The 19038-nt window shown below is 34.6% G+C and overlaps 1 protein-coding gene across 2 annotated transcripts in view; it reads right to left on the bottom strand.

Moving 5' to 3' along the window:
* The window catches only part of LOC142345683 (uncharacterized), a 60698-nt gene extending 53872 nt beyond the window's left edge, over positions 1-6826 (bottom strand). For both annotated transcript variants that reach the window (XM_075397909.1, XM_075397910.1), the window contains exons 1-2: positions 6690-6826; positions 1896-2189 (exon numbers count right to left, since the gene is read on the bottom strand). In XM_075397909.1, the coding sequence (XP_075254024.1) occupies positions 1896-2189; positions 6690-6727 (332 nt within the window). In that variant the 5' untranslated portion in view covers positions 6728-6826. The remainder of the gene's footprint in view (positions 1-1895; positions 2190-6689) is intronic.
* Between the last annotated feature and the right edge of the window lie 12212 nt (positions 6827-19038).

Here is a 19038-nt window from a genome sequence, read left to right as displayed (position 1 = left end):
GTCAGACGAAAAATCGGTCTAGCAAAAAATCGCATAAAAAAGACCAACCGGACTAATATAATTGCTACAAACTTCGTTTGAGAGCAAGTACTAAGTGTCTTCCGACTCGCTTTCGTGTTCGTAGCTGGCCGAAAAATAAGACAACAATAGACAAATCTTAAAATACCAGGTAGACAACGATTCGGGAGAAAGCAAAAAAAGAGTCCACAATATCTTTTCAAATTTTATTTTATCTAGCGGACTATTTTCTCTTGAACTACTTAAATGTAGTTTTGCCTCAGAAAGCTCCAAAACAACATAAACCAGTGCAGATTTTCGGCGAGAATTTTAAAATTTTAACTGAGTGGCAACATTGTTTTCAGCCAGTTTCGTTCTAAACTATTATTAATAGCTAATTTAGGTAATTATTAGCTTATACTCTAATTAACTTGCTCATAATTTCTGAAAGAGTAAAAAGAATCAGTCAAGTAGGTGACTGAGAAAAGACAAAAAATCCGCCACTCAATCATGTATTCTTTAATATGCGTTAAAAAAGGAATCCAAACTCAAAATTTTCGAAACATGCTCAAAAAGAACAGAACTAGCTCCAGTTTATTCTGTTTTCATATAGTAAACATGTATGTACATTTCAAGGCATTATCAAAATTGACAAAACTAAAAACACAGTTTCGTTCAGTTATCTTGACTTGGATTACCCAATTGTGCCTTTTCTCTATTTTAAAAATCCCAATTTTGTGCAAGAGCAAGCGTTTAGATGTCTTTTTCTGACCTTGATTCAACAATTTGTCTGGCTTGAAAAACAAGAGAAAAAATCAAATGAAAAATTGCCCAAAATTTGAGAACGTTATCAAAAAATAAAATACCGACTTGATTTCTTCGTAGTTCGTCACGTTTGAATGTCACATTCACAATTTCATCATCAAATAGTTCAATATGCAGTTTCTGACCTGTCGGAAATTATTTTGTTCAATTAAAATATTTCGAAACAAAAAAAATCATGTGTGCACGTCTTGGTTAAAACTTTTTGATCTTCCTTATTCTCCCCTGCCGTTACTACTTTATTGCCTTTAATTGAACAGTGGCTGTTTCTATGCCTCGTTTAAAATCTATTCGAAAGTAAAACAGCTAAAGCAAGCGAAAAAAAATAAACATCAAAATGGTTAAGCAAAATTTTGCAAGAAACAAGGGACTGCAACAGCTGCTTTTAACTTGGTTCGAGAGCAATAAACCATGCATTTCCCGCACTTCCAGAAAATTCATGTTTTAAAAAAAACTCGTCTGGGAATTTATAGACGAGAGACTTCACAGAGACTTCCATCATTTGAAATAGATGGAAAACATAAAGAAGACCAACAGTTGAAAGAAGCGACAAACGATTCACGAACTGCTACCAAACCTCTTGCGAGTAGTTGGTTTTCGTAGTCACAAAAGTGAGAGGTACTCGAAGAAGAGTATGTACATCGTAAAATTACGCTTACATATCATGCGGGGTTGAGCGGTTGGGGGGGGGGTAGGAAGGGGTTGGTTGGACTGAGGGGGAGGTGGTATAGCTCTTCACAACATAAAGTTGTTTTCTGGAACGTCCATGAATAGAATACAAGCTTTACCAGTTTATTCCGTTTCTCTGGACAAAAATTCACGAAAAATCAAAAATTGTTCAATTGAATCCATTACAGTATATCAGTTCGGGTAATATTTGAATATTTCTCTAATTACTCCAATAGTACTTCACGCTCAATTGGCCCTTTCAAAATGTTTTTGGGCACGGGGCTGGATGTTTGGTTCGTTCCAGATGACTGAAAAATCACTTTGAGCGCACAATTTGAGAAGGATCGGAAGAACTATTTTTTAAAAAATATAATAAAATTATAACTCATTGACTACAGACTATTAACCTGTTGTTCCTGGACCGCTTAACTGGTGACGTCTGATTGGAGCCAACATAGGCCTTCAAGTTGATGTAATCTTCGGCACTGCTTCCCGCTCTGTGATTGGGTTCTATTCCTCTAGTGCCCCCCGAATGTGTTGGGGGAGGAGTGAGTGTCGTGACTGCGTGTGGTGTGACAAAGAAATTGGGGTGAGTATTATTCGGTGGGTAAAGGTTCTCATACGAACTATGTGATGCTATGCGTCGTTGTAGAAAAGTCGGAGATGCAGGGCTACGATCTATCAAGTTTTTCGTGTAGTGTCTAAAACCAAAATTGATCAATTTAGGACCGTTATTTACAAAATATCCGAAAGCCCTGTTCAAATAAACGATTTCCTTTGTTGATTCTCTTATTGCGCTGACGCAAAATCCCAATGAAGCAGACTATTATCCCAAATTTTCAAAATCCCAAACTTAAAAAGTAGAAATTTCACTTAGACATTTGATACTCCGTTTCAAATAATTTTCAAAGCTATTTACAATTAATCTAGTAGACATTAATGCATGAACTGATCGTTCAATACATTTTTTTTCAAAATTGGGGAATATAAATGCGATGACGGCGTTTTTGGTTTTCTGTCAAGTTTTTCTTTGCGAATCGTGGATAGAAAAGAAAACAGAAATTTCAACCTCATAGAGGCTGCTTTTAATAGCCAATTTATACCAGGGTGAAAAAAGGAACAGTTAGAAACTTTGAAAGAAAATTGGATAAGAAAACCTGTATTGTGTGCTGAGATGTGTGTGTGTGTGGTGAATTGAGATAAAAACGTTTTAGCATTTATTTCATTATTTGTTTATAATTATAATCGATTTCAATTTGGTAACTGAAGAGCTAAACTGCAGATCCTAAGAATTAAAATCGCGTATTTTTCATTTCATTTTCTTATTTCCAGAAAATTATTTTGTGTTCCTGCACCTTTGCAGTAAATCAATCTTTTTCAATCTTATTTAAAAGAAAAGACATTTATTAAACAAGGAATCTCGGTAATGTGCGTTTGCACATAAAGTTCCGACCCCGCTCATCCACAGTTTTGGCATAAATGTCTACCAAATTAGGAACAGACAGAAAACCCCAAAAATTCAAGCATTTTTCAAATAAAAATGTGTACGGACAAAGATCGCCTCCAACGCAAATAACTCAGTGGAGTAAAAACATGCCGCACTAGATTGATGAGATCAATCATTATTAAGAAAGCAAGCCAAGACGAACAATAAATCAAACAACAATAACAAAAATTAATTACATCCAAAACTTTATGTCCATTATAAAAGAAATTACATACAAGCCCAAACAAGCTAACCAGCTCAAACAGGCTCAAATAAATTATACTTCACTATAAAAGATATGAGACCACTTTATAGAAAAGCTCGGTAACAATTAGACAAAAAAAAAACAAAATAACAGCAAAGATAAAAAAAAATGGCTTATATTTTTTAAAAACAACCAATTTCAAAGTGAGGAAAACCATTAGATGGCAAAATGTTTATCCAATGTGTTTATGAACACAAACGCCTCCAAATGAGGGCATTAAGACCTGTCATTTGTCAATTTTTTATACAGTTACAAAAAATCAACAAAGACAAAAAAAATTGAATTAAAACTTGCGAGAAAACGCTGTCGAAGCCGTAAAGTCATATTTGGCCCCTCAAAATATGTTGAATTGAATCTTACTGGAACGCCAAAAATGTGGCATAGGCCTTCTCATTAATGAGAATAGGTAACAAGTATACCAAAAAGAGAAAGTGCAAAACTATTTAAAAATTTTGTTTTTTTCGAAAACAATTATTTTCAATGTCATGAAAACCATAAGCTACAAAATGAAATAAATAGATAGGTTCGTCTTTTTGTCCAAGGGAAGCGCTTGAGGCAGGTAATTACTCAGAACATGTCTTACGTCTACAAAAAGAACAATAAATAGACAAAAATTAAAATTTAATTTACTTTTTGTGCCAAAAACCCTTATATTATTTTATAAACATTTCTGTGAAAAACATTAGATTTGGTACACTTGCACCTTCCCTTGACAACAAAAATGTTATATCTGACCTTAAATTAACAAGATTAGGTAACAAAAAGACAAAAAAGAACAAAAATGCGATGTTGAACAACGTTAAAAAATTTTTTTTTTCAAAACAATTGATTTCAAAGTCATTAAAGGCATCAGCAATCTACTCAAATCAAAATAAAGGCTCGTTTAAATCCTCGTGAATTGCTTCTGAGACCTGTCATTATCCAGGTAATCTCATACGACTAAATAGAGAAAATAAAATCAACAGTTAAAGACAATTGTAAAAAAAATTCGAATTCTTCGAGAAAGGGACGTCGAAGCCGTTAAAACCATAATCTTGCCTTTCAAGGCCATTATATGATCAATTGTGCCTTACATTCAACACCAATAATGTAGCAGGTGAAATGTCAATAATGTGATAATGTAACAAAACGAGAAAAAAACCGTTAAAAAGAAGCCATTACACAAAATAAAATTGTGAAATCAAGTAATATCAAAGCCAGAAAACCATAACTGGACGCGTAAAACCGAAAAGATTAAAATTTATCTCAATAGAAAGAAGAGGAAGGAGAAACATTCTTTCTTTGCTGACACTAAGCTACAAGTTGACCAAATTAAGAGAAAAATAGTTGCAAAGTTAAACAAGCCGTTGTTTATTTAAAACCAAAAATTTTAAAAGTCAAAACGACCATATGCTTTCGAGTAGAGAAAATGACTACAATCATTTGAAACTGCTTAGGAAGCCATTTGAACCTATCAACAGTGAGCTTTGATGTGAATTGTTCTAATCCTTAATTAACATAAAAAAGCTCAAATTTTTTTTTTAAAACCGACTGATTAAAATGCGAATTATTTTTTCGACTGTTAGAGTCCAATATTGGACCAAAACCCGCTCCGCTATTGCTGATCGTCCATTTAGAACACTCAGTTGATTCAACTGCTTTATGTCTAGATAATTCGTTAGTCAAAAGATCAAAAATAAATGCTGCGTTTTTAATAATCATAGAGTAAATTTAGAAAACGGCAAAATTTAGATTATAGACTACTCTCAAAGGAATTGGAAGTAAAGCTGGCTCCCTTTGTAGTTTACAAAGTTTTTGATGTTTTCGGGGTGTGTACTATCGGCAAATTTAATCAAAGAGGACAGAAAAGCTCATTTCGGGCAACTTTTGATGAAAGAAAGCTCAATTTTGGAAATTTTTAGCCAAAATTTTAGCCATAAAAATTAAATCAAAATAGTCAAAAAACTTTTTTCGTTTCTAAAAATAAAGTTAAAATTACTGTTGTTAACAATTTCTACAATTTTTAGCAAAATTGACGAACATTTAGGCGAAATTCCGGAAAATGTGAATAAAAACAACGGAAATCCGTCTATTTTTCACAAAACTTCAAACCTAGATAACTATCTGTGAAATACGAATTTTTAAAAAAATCTTTTTAATTCCATATTCTACGCTGGAGGGGCTATTTAATGATACCACTCACAACTCTGTACGACGAATATATCGATCGGTCAAAATTGTCTGAACAAAAAAAAACCCATTTGAGTAGATAGTTCCTCCCCCCTCAAGAGATATTGTTCATAAATCTAGAGAAGCAAATAAACCAGTGAAAACGCGTTCCAGCTATATCATACGTTCAAATATTATCTCAAATTGTCTGTTAAAGGGAAACGATAAAATCAAAAATTGATATGGTTATTATTTACTGGCCTCTAGATTTATGAACAATATAGTAATCGTTTAATTTTTGTCCTTTTAATAAGATTGAAAAAGATTGATTGACTGCAAAGGTATAGGAACACAAGAATGCTTTCTTGGAAATAAGAAAATGAATAGAAGAATACGCGATTTTAAATCTTTGGTCCTTGAGTTGGTCTCTAGCGTCAGTCAACAGAAACACTTCAAAACTCATCTGTATGTCTTCACTTTATATGGAAAATGGAGCTCACTTCAATTCAAACGCAGCAAAAAATGTTGCAGAAATGTCACACACAACTACTATGCCCACTAGATCATTATGAGTTTGATTTGACTTAAAAATTATAGATAGGCTCCCATGAAGACAGGGAAAACCAGATCTTTAAAAATTACTGGAGAAACACGCATTTTTTTTTACTTCCTTTCAACTTCATCCTAAACTTAATTTTATGATACTGATACAGACTTTAAAAGTTATGCTCTCGAAGTTAATTGCATCTGATAAGCATTTTAATTTAATAGTAACTCTTAAACACAGCGTTCGCCAGAAGGAAATTGAAGACAAACATTTGGGAAAACGCGAGAAATATTGAACTTTGCATTTTCTTTAAAAATTTGCCAAGGAAACATTGAAATAAATTTATTTGATGCTTCGTTCGATTGAATTCTTATTTTACTATTTTTGTATTTTTTCAGCACTTTTCTTACGATTGATTATTCTTGTTGAAACATCAACTTTCCGCGGCAACTGATAATGAGAAGAGTTTTTCCTCCAAATGTAGGAACATTTTGTGCGTTTGTGCTGTGCAGACTCGCACGAGTTGTCTTGTTCAATAAGATTTCAAAAAACTTTGAAGTGTGATGAAGAGTTTACCAAAATGACACAAAGTAACACAAATTTAGACATTCTATTTTCAAAAACGTACATGAAATGCATTGTTTTGAAAAAGTTACAGTGGATTTTTCCAAATAAAGAAATTTAATCCTTCTGGGTAGTTAGAGCATGAAAAATTCGAGAAATGTCATGAGATGACAGGGAAAAATAAAGCTCACGAGAATTCGGAGCGCGATGGAAGCTGTGTTGACTCCATCTGAGCATTCAGTTATTTTCCTCCTGGAGTACTTTGGGCTCAGGGATGAAGGGACGCACACCAAAACAAACACAATTTTCACATTATCATCTCTTATCTGAAAAGAATGCATCAGAAATTGAGAGAGAACTGACAAAACAATAATCAAATAAACAGCTTGCCCAATTGATAAAACCAACAACTAAAAATTCTAATGATACCGTATTTAGCTCTCGTCATCTTGGCAGTCTCTAAAACGCTAGAGCTAGAGGAGAAAATCTCTGCAAAAACAATTCACCACTTCATCCAAGTACTCACTCACTACAAGTAATAATTTTAACAAGTTTTATCGTAATAATCAGTATACTATAATAAAAATTTCAACACTTTCCTTTGTCGAAATGAAATGTCAAATAAATGAACATAAATTGCTGAAATTGTGCGCGAGAGAGATATTTAGAGCACGCAAAACGAAAAAGTGAAGAATGCAAAAGTCACTCGAAGAGTCCTAACGGGCAAAAACTTTGCATCAAAAAGACCAACACCTTCGCAATAATTGCTTCAGAAACATCGTTCGAGAGCAATTAATTAACTATTGCCGATATTCAACGAAGAGAAGGAGTGGCAATGTGGGCAGCTGAAGCTGAAACAAAGAAGCTACTACATTGAGGGAAAAAGTTGAAAACCATAATCAGTTCTATTTCTGTTTTCATCTTGATTCATTTAACCTCGAATCTGGTATCACTATCATTTCACCTCACAAATCAGCAATGGGTAATACAAGCATCTTTTCTCATGATAAAGCGGATAATTTGGCTCCTTGTTGGGTTGTGATAGTTTCTCAAATCGAAAAAAATTGATAAGCTAAAAGAAAAGTGAGAGCATTTTGAAATGAATTTTCGCAAACTAACATTATCCAAAGGGCAATCAGCTAGAGAATTCGCAATACTGCAGTGAACGTCTTTTTAAGTAAGAACTAAAATCAGCTGAATTGAGATCCTTAATCTAGATACCTTTGCCTCAGGAAAACTGTCTTTATCCGAGAAACAAATAACGCTAATCAGGAAGAGAAATAACAAACCCTAGGATAACTTATTCAATGTAACAATTTTTTATAAACCATTATTATGTCACGAAGACAGAGCGAAAAACGAAATCTTTAAAATAAAATGGATGGTACGTATTTTGTTTTCACAGGTGATTACGACATAAAATCACATTAGCATAAACCAACAACTATCGGGTACATTTCTCTCAAACGACAGGAGGGGCAATTTATTTCCGAAGTGACTGTAGGCTAGGCACATTTTTGGGCGTGCAAAAAATTTCAACCAAAGCCGTGAGCGATTCCGTGACCTAATAGACTGAAGCATCAACCACTTGGCGATCAGGGCCCTTCGTCTGCGTATGTTACAATCGCTTTTATTTTTAGCAAGACATAACTTCTGAAAGAGAGCAATTAAGGTCACACAGAAATCAAGAATCGAAGAGCGAAAAAGTCGCTCGAAAAGTGAAATCAAACAAATGTTCAAGAAGTGACCTTACAGCCCAATAGAACCTTTGAGGATAGTGAATAACCAGAAGAATTCAGAAAATCCACACCAAATCATTTAAAATGCCTATTAGAATTGAGCTCAATGTTTCTGTAGTTTGAGTAACGATACGATACGAAACGCCTTGGAAAAACTGCAGTTTAACACAAGCAGCAAAAACTGAAAAGAATCTAATTACAATTTTTGGGCTCTAGTTGATTCTTAAGCACAGATATACAAACATAACAGTGTCTTCGTTTGTCAGTTACGTTAGTTCAAGACGCAATGCATTTTTTACTTTTGACAAGAAAACAAATATCAAAGACCAAAAATGTTACTGAAAAGTATCTAAAATTTATAAATTTAAATTCTAGACGGAAAATGCTTCGAAATACCACAAATTTTTCGTAAAAATCTGGGGAACAGACTGTTAAAACAGAAAAAGGTTTGTAAGCCGTTATCAACAGGCATCACTGCCCGTCTTAGATATGACAATTGCATAACTTGAGGAAAACTGCTCGAGCCTCCAAAACACACTAAAAAACCATTTTCGGCACAATCAAACAAAACTAAGTAGACTGATAACTGAAAATAACTTGAAAATGTTCAGAGTGCAAATCTGTATACCTCAAAAACTGTTTCACACACATCTCAATCAAGAGCCAAATGAATTTTCGTTTCCAGTAAAACTGAGCAAAAAAGCATCAAAATTTGTTTGGAAAACTGAACTTTTGCCACATTAACCACACTGGGATGATACCGAATGAAAGTTGTGTCATAACGCCATATCAACTATCTTAAGCATTGCGCTAACTTTTGAAGCACATCCTCCCTCGCACCAGCACCGGTTTGACCTAGAATAATGAACTTGATGGCTGAAGACGACGATAGTATGAAATAATGTATTACTCAAAAAACCACGCTGAACTTTTTGGGTGTTTAATTAAGTAAAGCTGAATCAATACTGGCAGCAGTACTTCTAAAATACATGTCAGTTCAGCCGGCCGAAAGTTGTATACAGTTTTAACGCCTAGTATTTGCCAATGAAAAACAGCGCCCTATGAAGAAAATGCTGGATCATTTATAGAAGTACAATTAGCAATCAATAACATCACAATATTTGAAATCTTAAGTTGCTCTTATATTTTATTTGATGTCGCATCAACCCGAGCCCATTAGCGGCACTCTAAGAGCAGACCAAGTCTCCGCATTATGGGCTACTATCGGCCTATGAAGATATCACTGATAAAAAAATCTTATAACCAAAAAAAAAACGAAAACTGATTCCTAAGATATCCTAATTCTCAAATGAAATTTTACTAATAGTTAAGAATTGAATTTTTAGAGAGCGGCCGTGCTTGGTCAAAAACACTATTAAAGTTCCCCCCCCCCCCATTCACCTAATGGAATATAGACGTCTCTGAACTTCGCCAATTTGACGATTGATCAAATAGTCGCTACAAAATGAACTTCAGAAGTTAGAGGGGGCAGAGGTAAATTTTGAGTGAGGCAGATTATATGTGATGAGATGAAAATGAATTCTTTCATTCAAATGCGTGAACAATAAACCAAGCAAAGCCAATCCTCACTTTTAGTTAAAAAAACATACGATTAAAATGATCGCTCCAAACTTCTTTTGGGATTAATTAATTAATTACCCCGAATTAAACAGATCACCGGATTGAACGTAGGTTTTTCCTCTGAAACTATTCTTCATGCTCGCAATGTCATTCTTTCCTCGATTCATTCAAACAACAAACGCAAAATCAGAGTTGAGGGTGTAGTAGCCTCAATAAAATCACTAAGGGTCTTCAAATGGTGTTATTAGCGCTAACTTTAAACCACTTCTGAGATTTAGAGTGAAAACATAAAACTAATGTCTTTTTGCGCACTTTTCATGTCTAGTAAACTGCCCAATTTAGATTAGTTGATCAAAATTCTGCGAAAGAGAGCGACAGACATCACACAAAATTTAAGAAGTGACAAGGAAAATCTCTCAAGCCAGCGAGATAAGGTCTTAAAAAATGGTCAAGCGAAAACTGTGTATAATAAAACAAAGATAGAGATCTCTGAAACTAAAGGAAACCTCATACTAAATCAAATCGCAGAGCAATCTTCACACAATCCATTTCGAGAATCAAGTTATTTTATCTTACAAAAAGTACTGTGATAATCATACACTAAACTAAATATCATCCGAAACAACTGGTCACAAAACCAACACATCCTGGTATGCAAAAAGAGCACGGTAAAACTTATCAATGAATGTCTTATAGTTCTAGGGGAACGTTTGTTGACATTTTTTACATAGAAATTAGCAAACATTTATCTTTCACTTTAAGGTGGTTAAACGCTGGATTGTATAGGGGGTAGGTATACAAGGTTTAGGGGTGCAAAAAGTAGACCGGTGGACGTATAGGTGGGTCCAGTGCACGTGCAAAAGCGGTAAGTGGGTAGTAGGTCAGCAAGAGGTTGAACTGTTATAAACAAACTAACCTTTCCTTCGAACAGATCCCCCTTTTTGTAGAAAACTGTCTCGGGATTCGAACCATTGACCTCCCGATCTCTAACCAGAAGAACTGCCCACTCGGATATCAGGCCAATCTTGCTACGCTGCAATCAGCTTCGGAGTGAGAGCAATAGAGATCACTCAACAAAGAAGGAGGAAAGCGTGAAAAAGTCACTTGAGAAGTTAAAAAATGTTTAAGAACAAAAGCGCAAAAACGGTCAAGCAAAAAATTTGCATAAGAAAGACCAACACATTTACAATAATTGCTATGAACTTCGTTCAAGAGCAATTAAAAAGCGCGAAAGAATACAACATAGCAGGACAAGTCGTGAGACATTTCAAAGAATTTTTATTGACTAAACAAAATACTAGACCTAGAACGGACTATGAATGGAGCAGAAAAACCATTTACAAAGAATCGGATCCTGAAAAAATGAAAAAATGCCGCATGTTAACAATAAACAACTAGCAAGAAAGCGATTTTTTCAATCAGCGTTTTCTCACTCTACTTTAAAATCGAAGCGAAAAATTTCACACCAAAAATCACTTATTTTTTCGCTTCATTTCCTGTTTCGGCGAGACGAAAATCATCACTTCTATTTGACATCAAAATTCAAGAAAACGTGTGAACAAATGTTTAAAAAAATAGCGTCCCACTACAATTTAAATTCAAAGGAGAGCTCTAAATAATAGCCGTTGCGAGGCTGACGGACGGCGGCTATTAAAAGATAACACAACAGAATGACGTCATGTATATAAAAGATGTAAAGAGGGGCATTAAAAGACGAAGAAAATGCTGTTTCGAGGCTGTCAGCGTAAAAAAATTAAAACAAAATGACCGTCATGAACAAAAAAGTTGGAATTCTCGCTTAGCAAAAATTTTTTCACACCTATACTTTTTGCGCTGTTTCAAAAAAGGCATGAATAAACTATCTGACCTTTTTCTCCACTCTTCGAATTTGTTCATCAAAAAGAATTTGCAAACTTTATTAATTCCCTGAACTTCAGGTTTTCTTGCTCGCTCACTTCAAAACAGCAGGAAAAAATCCGGAAATAACCGAAAGATGTCTTTACCAAAAAGCAGTTGTTCGAATAACTCGTTTATCACGGCAATAAGCATCAAAGAAGAGAAAAACTATCCTTATTGAAATAACAGGGAAAATAGGCTAAAAAATGACCCAAAACAAATACAAAATTCTATACGATTTGCACAAGTACAAATGCAAACAGAAAACACCATCTCTAGTAATCGATAATGTTTAAAAGAGATAAAACAAACTCAAACAAATTGCTCAAACAAATTTTGAAAACCTAAAATGAGGAAATAAACCTCCAAAATTCTGAAATACAGGGAAAACTAAATTAGGAAAATAAAAAATAAATTTTCTCAATTTAGTGTCAATTTCGAAAGACAAAAAAGCATGCTACAAAAAATTTAGATTATATTGCAACAGAGACTGCCCGCGAGCATGAAGCAAATTTCAGAAACAAGCAAATGCAATAAAGCAAAAATGGGCCAATAATTGCACAAATAGCATTAAAACCAAATATTTAATTGAAAAATCCTTAAATTAGCATAAAACTCCCCTTGATTGCCAAAAACCAACCAACCGGTTTTAAAACAATTTCATATTGATAAATAACCTTTTAGACAAAAGAAATTCCGAAAAAAATTCATAGGGCCGCACCTTAAAACAGATGGCTTAGCAATTTTTTCACACCTATACCTCTTGCTCTGTGCCCAAAGAAGGCATGAACAAAATATTCACTCTCTCTTTCCTCCGATCTCTGAATTTGTTCATCTAATAAACTTTTACCAATTCAATTCACTACCCGAACTTTTCCCCGTTTTTTTGCTCACTGACTTTAAGAAAAAAACAGCTTGAAGGTTTCCGGGCACGAATCGAAGATCCGGCTTTGCCCAACAAAACAAACCTGTCAAATAAATCGTACTTACTAACACCCCTCATGAGAATTATTATTTCATTTGAAGTCAATTCCTGAAAAAAAATTAAAATTTAAAAAACTCATAAATCTAAAACAAAAAAAAACATTTTTTGTTATTACAAGGGCACAAAGCCAAGAATAGCTTCCTTCGAGCAATTAAAAGTAAAGAAAATTTAAGAAAACAAATGTCAGGTCAAAATAGTAAACTTGCGAGCGGTAGGCTTCGTTAGTAGCCATCTCGGGCCTATAGATGCATCATGCGGGTTTGAGCGGAGTGAGGAGAGGTCAAGCGATGCTGGGGCAGGTGGTTCGTGATGGGAGTAAGGTTGTGGGAGAGCTGGACGAGAGGGGGAGTCCAAATTACCTGGTCAGAAAAAAGGACTGCGGGTTTGGGGATGATTGATGGGGGGCTAAGAGGGGTCAAACTAAGACTAAAAGACGCCCTTCACACCTTGACAGTTCTCCTCAAAACAGTTTTTGTGAACAGCATACTTAGAGACTATTAAGACGTTGGACTCGAAGAGAGCTCCTGATCCATTTAATTCCCTCCGTCAGGATCGGACAAAAAAATGGTCAAGAGAGAAACCGCATTAAAAAAGGCCACAGGACTAAGGTAATAGCTATAAATTTCATTTGAGCGCAATTAAAAAAAAACGAAAAACTGCAAAGAGAAATAAAATAATTTAATATGTCTATTTTCTCTTATTTCCCAAAAATATTGTCTGATACCAACAAAACTGTTATCAATTGGTATCTGAACACAAATAGTAAGGTTCCATTCAAATTCCACACAAGAGTATAATACAGCAGGACAAGTCGTGACACATATCAAAGAATTTTCATTTACTATAAAAAACAAGACCTAGAATGGACCATGAATAGAGTAGAAAAATCATTCAGAAAAAATCAGATTCAAAAAATGGAAAAAGTAAAAATCAATGTCAAAATGCCGCATGTGAACAAAAAGCAACTTGCGAGAAAGCGATTTTTTTCAAACAACGTTTTCTCACTCTACCTTAAAATCAGAGCAAAAAATTTTACACCACAAAACCACTAGCTTTTTCGCTTCATTTTGTGTTTTGGCGAGACAAAATCATCCTTTCTATTTGATTTCGAAAATCATGAAGATGTGTGTACATATCCTTAAAAAAAGATAACCAAAGAATTTTCATTGACAAAACGAAAACTGAGACCTAGAATGGGCCATGAATAGAGAAGGAAAAACCTTTCAGAGAAAGTCAGTTCCAAAAATCGGAAAAAGAAAAAAAACCCCAAAAAATTCACTTCCTGTTTCGACGAGACCAAAAACATCACTTCTAATTGACTTCAAAAATCATTAAAATGTGTCAACATATCTTTAAAAAAAGATAGCGTCCCACTATAAATTAAATTCAAAGGGGAGTGCTAAATAATTTTTTCACACCTACATTTCTCGCTCTGTTTCAAAAAAAGGCATGGACAAATTATCTGGTCCTCTGTCGCCGCTCTTAAAATTTGTTCATCAAAATGACTTTTTCAAACTTTATTCACTTACTGAACTCCAGGTTTTCTTGCTCGCTCACTTCAAAACGGCAGGAGGAATTGCGGAAATAACTTGAAGGTATCTTTGCCAAAAAGCAGCTTTTCGAATAACTAGTTGCTGACGCAGTAAGCATCAAAGAAGAGAAAAACTATCTTAAATGAAATAAGAGGGAGAAAAGTTAAAAGTAAATTAACCCAAAACAATTACAAAATTCCGTACAATTTGCACAAGTACAAACACAAACAGAAAACATTATCTTTAATAATCGATAAAGATCACCAGAGATAAAACAAATTTTGCTCAAACAAATTTTGACAATCCAAAATGAGCACATATACCTCTCTAATTCTGAAATATAAGGAAAACTAAAATTAGGAAAATAAAAAACAATAGTTTTTCTCAAAATAATTTCAAATTTCGAAAGACAAAAAGGCTTGGTACCAAGAAAAAATGAAAATAAATTTCAACAGACTGCCCGCGAGCATGAATTTCAGTAACAAGCAAAAGCAATAAAACAAAAATGGGCCAATAATTGCACAAATAGCATTAAAACCAAATATTTAATTGAAAAATCCTTAAATTAGCATAAAACTCCCCTTGATTGCCAAAAACCAACCAACCGGTTTTAAAACAATTTCATATTGATAAATAACCTTTTAGACAAAAGAAATTCCGAAAAAAATTCATAGGGCCGCACCTTAAAACCGATGGCTTAGCAACTTTTTCACACCTATACTTCTTGCTCTGTGCCCAAAGAAGGCATGAACAAAATATTCACTCTCTTTTTCCTCCGATCTCTGAATTTGTTCATCGAATAAACTTTTACCAATTCAATTCACTACCCGAACTTTTCCCCGTTTTTTGCTCACTCACTTTAAGAAAAAAAAACAGCTAGAAGGTTTCCGGAAACGAATCGAAGATCCGGCTTTGCCCAACAAAACAAACCTGTCAAATAAATCGTACTTACTAACACCCCTCATGAGAATTATTATTTCATTTGAAGTCAATTCCTGAAAAAAATGAAAAATTTTAAAAACTCATAAATCTAAAACAAAAAAAACATTTTTTGTTATTACAAGGGCACAAAGCCAAGAATAGCTTCCTTCGAGCAATTAAAAGTAAAGAAAATTTAAGAAAACAAATGTTAGGTCAAAATAGAGTAAACTTGCGAGCGGTAGGCATCATTAGTAGCCATCTCGGGCCTATAGGTGCATCATGCGGGTTTGAGCGGAGTGAGGTGAGGTCAAGCGATGCTGGGGCAGGTGGTTCGTGATGGGAGTAAGGTTGTGGGAGAGCTGGACGAGAGGGGGAGTCCAAATTACCTGGTCAGAAAAAAGGACTGCGGGTTTGGGGATGATTGATGGGGGCCTAAGAGGGGTCAAACTAAGACTAAAAGACGCCCTTCACACCTTGACAGTTCTCCTCAAAACAGTTTTTGTGAACGGCATACTTAGAGACTATTAAGGCGTTAGACTCGAAGAGAGCTCCTGGTCCATTTAATTCCCTCCGTCAGGATCAGACAAAAAAATGGTCAAGAGAGAAACCACATAAAAAAAGGCCACAGGACTAAGGTAATAGCTATAAATTTCATTTGAGCGCAATTAAAAAAAACGAAAAACTGCAAAGAGAAATAAAATAATTTAATATGTCTATTTTCTCTTATTTCCCAAAAATATGTTGTCTGATACCAACAAAACTGTTATCAATTGGTATCTAAACACAAATAGTAAGGTTCCATTCAAATTCCACACAAGAGTATAATACAGCAGGACAAGTCGTGACACATATCAAAGAATTTTCCTTTACTATAAAAAACAAGACCTAGAATGGACCATGAATAGAGTAGAAAAACCATTCAGAGAAAGTCAGATCCAAAAATCGAAAAAACAGTAAAAAACCAAAAAACTAACTTCCTGTTCCGTCGAGACCAAAAACATCACTTCTATTTGACTTCAAAAATCATCAAAATGTGTAAACATATCTTAACAAAAAAGACAGCATCCCACTACAAATTAAATTCAGAGGAGAGCGCTAAATAATCTTTCCACACCTACATTTCTTGCTCTGTTTCAAAAGAAGGCATGAACAAACTACCTAATCTTTTTTCTCCGCACTTAAAATTTGTTCATCAAAATGACTTTTTCACACCCTGAACTTCAGGTTTTCTTGCTCGCTCACGTGAAAACAGCAGAAAGAATTGCGGAAATAATTCGAAGATGTCTTTGCCAGAAAGCAGCTTTTCGACAAAGGTATCTCTGGTAATCGAGACAACATCATTGCTCAAAGTTGACAATCCAAAATGAGCACAAAAATCTCTCTAATTCTGAAAAACAGGGAAAACTAAATAAGGAAAATAAACAATGGTTTTTCTCAATTTCATGTCAAAATTCGAAAGGGAAAAATGCTTGTTACATAAAACTTTAATTAAATTGCAATAGAGACTGCCCGCTGCATTAAGCCTAATCGCAGTAACAAGCAAATGCAAAACGTAAAAATGAGCTGATCGCTAAAATAGCCTTAAAGCCCTAGATTTAATTGAAAAAACAATAAATTAGCATAAAACTCCCCTTGATTGCCAAAATCCAAAAAACCGGTTTCAAAACAATCTCATTGATAAAATTAGTCTAAAATAACCCTCTAGAAAAAAGAAATTTCGAAAATAAAAAAACTTCAAAAAACCTTTTAAAAAAATTGCTCGCAGAGCAATTCTTTCACACTTATATTTCTTGCTCTGTGCCGAAAGAAAGCATGAACGAAATATCCTCTCTCTCTCTTTCCTCCGCACTGAATTTGTTTATCGAATAAACTTTTACCAATTCAATTCACTCCCCGAACTTTTCCCCGTTTTTTGCTACCTGACTGGTGGAAGGTTACCGGAAATGATTCGAAGAGCCGGCTGTGCCAACTATAATGAATCTGTCAAATAAAAAGTACTTACTAACACCCTTCATGAGAATTAATATATCATTTGAAGTCAGTTCATCAAAACAGAAGCAATTAAAAACAACTTATAAACCTAAAACCAAAAAAAATTTGATATTACAAGGGCACACAAAGCCAATAATAGCTTCTTCCGATTAAATAAGAGTGTTGAAAAGTTCAAAAACAATTGGCAGGTCAAAATAGACTACACTTGCGAATAGTGAGCTTAGTTAGAAGCCAGCTGGGGTTTAGACGCATCATGTGGGTTTGAGCGGAGTGAGGGGAGGTCAAGCGATGGTGGGGGGGGGGCGTCAAATGATGGGAGTAAGGTTGAGAGAGCTGGACAAGAGGGGTGTCCCAATTGCTTGTTAAGAAGAAAATGGACGGCGGGTTTGAGGTTGATTGAACAGGCGGCGCGTAACAGAGGGGTCAAACTAAGACAACGAGATGCCCTTCAAACCTTGAAATTTCTCTTCAAAACAGTTTTCGTGAACCGCATACTAAGATACTAATACTGCGTTAGACTTTAAGAGGGCTGCTGGTCCACATGCCCTCCGTCAGAAGGATCGGACGAAAAATCGGTCGAGCAAGAATTGCATAACAAAGGACCACAGGACTATGGTAATTTGTATAAATTTCATTTGAGAGCAATTAAAAAAAAAACAAAAAACTGCAAAGAGAAATAAAATAGTTTGAAATGTCTTTTTCTCTTCCTTCTCGACAAAAGACTGTTTGATAACAACGAATCTTTTGTCACTTGATATCTAAACGCAAGTAAGAGGCTTCTCTTCTATTCCAATTCCGCAAAAGAAAACAATTCTTTGAAATGTGACACATTTCAAAGAATTTTTATTGACTTAACAAAAAAACTCGACCTAGAATGGACCATGAATAGAGCAGAAAAACCATTTTGAAAAAATCAGATCCAGAAAAATTGAAAAAGACAGAACAGATTATTAACTAAATGCCTCATTTGAACAAAAAACCACTAGCGAGAAAACGGTTTTTTTTCAAACACCGCTTTCTCACTCTACTTTAAAATCAGAGCAAAAAATTTCACACAAATTTTTCTGCACAATTCAACTTCTCACTTTCTCCAAAATATTGGTAAGAACAAACAATCTTTCTCGTTTCGCTCTGCTCTTCATTTCTTTTTCAGCGACCAAATTTTTCTACGCGTTTTATTTCCTGCTTCAAAATTCACTCAACAAAAACGATTAAAAAACAGGCGATGGGATATTAGATGCAAACTTGATTAAGCGGAAACATTTTTCTAACCACTAGACAAAAAATTTGAACAAAAGTTCTGAGGACATAAGGCGGATACCAATTAAAGCACTCAAAAGCCACTCGACATCATGAAGTACTCAAAAGTCCCTAAAAAATTCTCTATACAATATTAGTTCAAGAAAACGGTCCAATTTTTTAACATACAGTATTTGCAGCATTTCTTTATGTTCATCCAGCTTTTATGACATTTTTGTTGAACTTTCCAAAACTCTAAAAAGGTGAAAACAAGGAATTTTTAATAATATTTTCCACTCTTGCCTCCGCATTTATTGCCAAATACCTTTGCCCAAAGGTATTTTGAGAGGAAAGAATTTGCAAAAATGGTATAATCAATATGTACTGCTTTTACTAATTTTGCTGTGAAGACAATTATTAGGGAATTTTGAGTACCTTAGAGCGTCAATTGAATTTTGAAGTACCGCTTTTGAGTGCCTTTGTTGGTATTCGCCTAATGTCCGAAAATTTTGGCTCAAAATTTCCGCCAAATGGATACAAAATTGAACGACTGTCATGAGGCGAAACGTTGCAAATAATCTACAACTCTGCTGAGCAAATGATTTTCTAATGCACCTCAAGCTGCTGATTATAAAAGAACGGTTGGTTCAGATAG

Source organism: Convolutriloba macropyga, chromosome 9 (genome assembly GCF_964194025.1).
Source record: "Convolutriloba macropyga chromosome 9, txConMacr16.3, whole genome shotgun sequence".
Lineage (NCBI taxonomy): Eukaryota > Metazoa > Xenacoelomorpha > Acoela > Convolutidae > Convolutriloba > Convolutriloba macropyga.
This window is presented reverse-complemented; position numbering and strand designations above follow the sequence as displayed.